Below are 4066 nucleotides of genomic sequence, written 5' to 3'. Positions count from 1 at the left end.
AATAATTGATCCACATCTCAGAACTCTGTCATTTAATTTTAATTTCTGGCACTTCTTTGTTTTAGAGGTCAGATCAAGCTGGCTGACTTTGGTTTGGCTCGACTTTACAATTCAGAGGAAAGGTAAGGGTATATTTCATCTTTTATTCAGCTTCTATATTGAAGCTTTAACAACTGCTGTATGCAATTTGTCCACCAGATGGAGCCATTTCACAGCAGACAACTTCAGTTTTTCCTGAATTATTCTCTCATTCTTATATTCTCTCCCTGCAGTCGGCCTTACACTAATAAAGTAATCACACTATGGTACCGCCCCCCCGAACTTCTGCTGGGGGAGGAGAGGTACACCCCAGCCATCGATGTTTGGAGTTGTGGGTGAGTCCAACTTGCAGCAACTTTACTAAGAATTTTCTGTCAAAATGTTAAATGTAGATGGTAAGTATTCGAAATTATTTGACTTTTTATTTAATTTAAACACATTTTACAGCCTCTTAATAAAAGCAGTGTGTTAAGATTCATGTTTTAATTAAATCTGGAAAAAAAAATGCTGCAAAAATGTAAATTAATCAGACTGGAAAAAGAAAATACGGTTAAAATGTCTAGTTGAAGAATTGTTAACAATCTAGTTTAACTTCTGGGGCCCATTTCAAGAAGCAGGCTTAACAAATTCATAGTTCATAGTGATTCTGAGTTCAGCTTTTCCTGGTTTGTGAAACTGCTTTCGTTTGACCCACTTTCAGTCTGTTTCTGAAACCAGAAACTCAGTTTTCTTTAACTCAGAGTTCACAAACTCAGAGTTTCAACAAAACCTGCTTCTTGAAACGTGACCCTAGTTATTTTTAAGAGAAAAACACGATACAAGTCAGCTTTTTTTTGGTAGATTTTAATTTTAAAATGTAAAGTTTCTATTTTTTTTAAATAAAAGCATTAGATTTGATTAAATTTTCTCTTTTCTTATCATAGTAGTTATCTTAATCTGTTAACTCAGGTTCTTTTGCTTTTCATGGTTTAGGTGCATCCTTGGAGAACTTTTTACCAAGAAGCCCATCTTCCAGGCAAACCAGGAACTGCTACAACTGGAGCTCATCAGGTGAGCTGCTCTTACGTAACACACAACCATCTCCAGAAGATGTGCGCCGTCGAGTTCTGTTGGAAAATCCAGTTTTTCCTAAAAGATGGCTTCTGTTTCTGGACGGAGCTTTTCGTAAGCTCATATCAAGTATAGATGTTGGTCTTTGGAATCAAAGTTGTTCAGAATATAAATGTGAATAAAATAAATCTGCTGTTCCCTAAAAACTGAATCCCTTCTCTCCTTGTAGTCGTCTGTGTGGAAGTCCGTGTCCTGCAGCTTGGCCCGATGTGATTAAACTTCCTCTTTTCAACACCATGAAACCCAAGAAGCAGTACAGACGGCGACTACGAGAGGAGTTTGCCTTGTATGTACCAGTTTTGAACTGTTGTGTGTCAAAGTCGAGGCCCGGGGGCCGGGTCCGGCCCTCCAGATCATTTTATTTTATTGTAATTAACTGCCCGATGTTCCAACTTGTATAATTTTGACAAAATATGTTTTTATGGAGATGAAATGATTGAAAGTTATTCAAAGTTTAAGTTGATTTATTCTGGAATAATATTCTTCCCTTTTTAATATTCATAATTATGTTTAAAAGTTACTGTTTAAAAGTTTAAAAAAATGTCATTCTGCTAGCTTTTTGGACTATTTTGGTTGGACAATAATTTTTTAGGCTTTTTTGAGTTTAGCTAATATTTTAGCTAGCTAGCTCATCCATCAACTTCAGCGTTTTCAGCTAATAGCTTCAGCGTTTTCAGATATCGACTTCAGTGTTTTCAGCTATTAGCTTCAGCGTTTTTAGCTATCAATTTCAGCACTTTCAGCTATCAGCACTAACATCTTCAGCGGCCACATTCAGCTTACAGCATTCACACTAGCATTATCACAGGTAATGCTATATATCTAGTTCATAACTATGTTAAAAAGTTACAGTTTTAAAGTTTTAAAAATGTTGTTTTAGCGTGTTCGATAAATGTTTATCCTGTACCGTCTGTGACCCAAGTTGTTTTGGATTATTTCCTCTTGTGCGATTGAGTTCGACCCCCTGATCCACCGGTAGTGCTTCTGCTGGTTAAAGCTCTCTTTTCTGCCTTTAGTTTACCTACTCCTGCTCTGGACCTGCTGGACCGAATGCTGACCCTTGACCCCGCGCGCCGTTGCACGTCGGAGCAAGCGCTCACCAGCGACTTCCTGTGTGATGTGGAGCCCAGCAAGATGCCTCCACCCGAGTCAGTATCTGCAGAGCGTGGTGCTCAGACAGACTCTCTCTTCGGGGTTGACCTCTCCGCTCCTCTTTCCCTTCAGCCTTCCGCACCATCAGGACTGCCACGAGCTGTGGAGCAAGAAGAGGAGGCGTGCACGGCAGAGCGCGTCGACCGAGGATGTGCCTGTGCCCAAAGTGCCCCGTAAAGACGCGACTGGGACCTCCGCCGGGGAGAACAGTCGATCTCAAAGCAGCCCGGCGCCCCCACCCCCTCCCCCGGCAAAACCCCCCTCCACAGCCAGCTTGGAGACTGAGCTGTCAGGTAACGGACGACACTCGGGGGATTTATGATGAAACTTTTTTACCCTTAAAGACTAATTCCTATCAGTTTATGGCCTATTGTAAAATTTAAATTGTGTTTTTAGTAGCGATCAGGTATTTTGGGGCCCGAATTGTTTGATTTTGAAATGACAACATTTAAAAATCAGATTCACATTTTTTTTTCTATTTTTATTTTATTACCCTTATTTTATCATTTAACACTTAAACAGAGCACTTTTTAAGTAGTTTTAACAAGTCAAAATAGTTCAACTATTACCTAAAAAATGTATGTTATCTAGTAAATATAGATGATAAGATTAAAGATCAACTTTATTTTTGCCCGCAGGGAAATTCTATTGTAAACGCGGCATAATAATAAGAAAAACTTTAAAAACTATTAATAAACTTTAGGTTTAATATTTTGAGAACTAGTAAACATTTTTAAACAAACATGATTCATATTTTTAATTAAAATTCTTAAATGATAATTATGTACTTATGTACTATTATGTACTAATAACACTCTAAAACTACATTTTTAAAACTTTAAAACTGTAACTTTTTAACATAATTAGTAATAATTTGGCTGCTGTCGATGCTGAAATGGATAACCAGCTAAAATATTAGCTTGATGCCAAATTATTAAAAAATCTTAGTAAATGCCAAAATAGTCCAAAAAGCTAGCAGAATGACTGTTTTTTAAACTTTAAAACTGTGATTTTTTTTTAACATAATTAGGTATAATAAAAAGGCATGGATATTATTTCAGAATAAATCAACTTAAAACTTAAATAATTTCCATAAAAATATATTTTGTCAAAATTTTAAGAGTTAGAAATGAGCACAATATAACATCGGGACATTAATGATAATAAAAGAAAATGATTTGGAGGGCCGGATCCGGCCCCTGGGCCTTGACTTTGACTCATCTTATGCCGTCTGATCTTTTATTTTGAAAGGAAATCAGACAAGCTTCAGTCAAACGGGAAAAATAATTCCACATTTTTAAAAATTCTATTTTCTTTTTATGTTTTTGTTTATATTGGTGCCACAAAAGAAGAAGAATTAATGTTATTTAAAAATCATTGTAATGAATGGACAGCACTATCAAAATAAAACTTTTAAGTCTTAATCAGTAGAAAACAAACCCAAACGGCTCTTTTACTGTTGAAGGTCGATGACCCCTGTGCTAGACATATAGGCAAAGATCATAATAGGATCCGATACCGATACGTGATTGGGTCTTAGTTCCGATCATGTGACAGTCTTTTTATCCAGAATTTAAAAAAGAGTTTTTTAGGACGTAGTTTCTGCAGAGCGACAGAAGTTTATTAGAAATGCCTCTGAGCTGTGGGCGGGGCTGTTGGTGCAGAGCAACCCCGCCCCCCCTTCCCCTCCTTGTTGCTAAGGCCCGATCCAAATACTCCCTTTCTCCCTTCCCTTTAGCCCCTCCCCCCTAAGTGGACTCGTCAG

General features: G+C 37.4%; 1 protein-coding gene across 1 annotated transcript in view; it reads left to right on the top strand.

Moving 5' to 3' along the window:
- The window catches only part of cdk12 (cyclin-dependent kinase 12), a gene marked incomplete in the record, with an annotated part of 17403 nt that overhangs the window by 10326 nt on the left and 3011 nt on the right, over positions 1 to 4066 (top strand). Inside the window, 6 exon segments of the mRNA XM_024271494.2 lie at positions 66 to 122; positions 273 to 374; positions 1012 to 1089; positions 1319 to 1435; positions 2166 to 2297; positions 2374 to 2594. Of these exon segments, the coding sequence (XP_024127262.1) occupies positions 66 to 122; positions 273 to 374; positions 1012 to 1089; positions 1319 to 1435; positions 2166 to 2297; positions 2374 to 2594 (707 nt within the window).

Source organism: Oryzias melastigma, linkage group LG8 (assembly GCF_002922805.2).
Source record: "Oryzias melastigma strain HK-1 linkage group LG8, ASM292280v2, whole genome shotgun sequence".
NCBI classification, from domain to species: Eukaryota; Metazoa; Chordata; class Actinopteri; order Beloniformes; family Adrianichthyidae; genus Oryzias; species Oryzias melastigma.
This window is presented reverse-complemented; position numbering and strand designations above follow the sequence as displayed.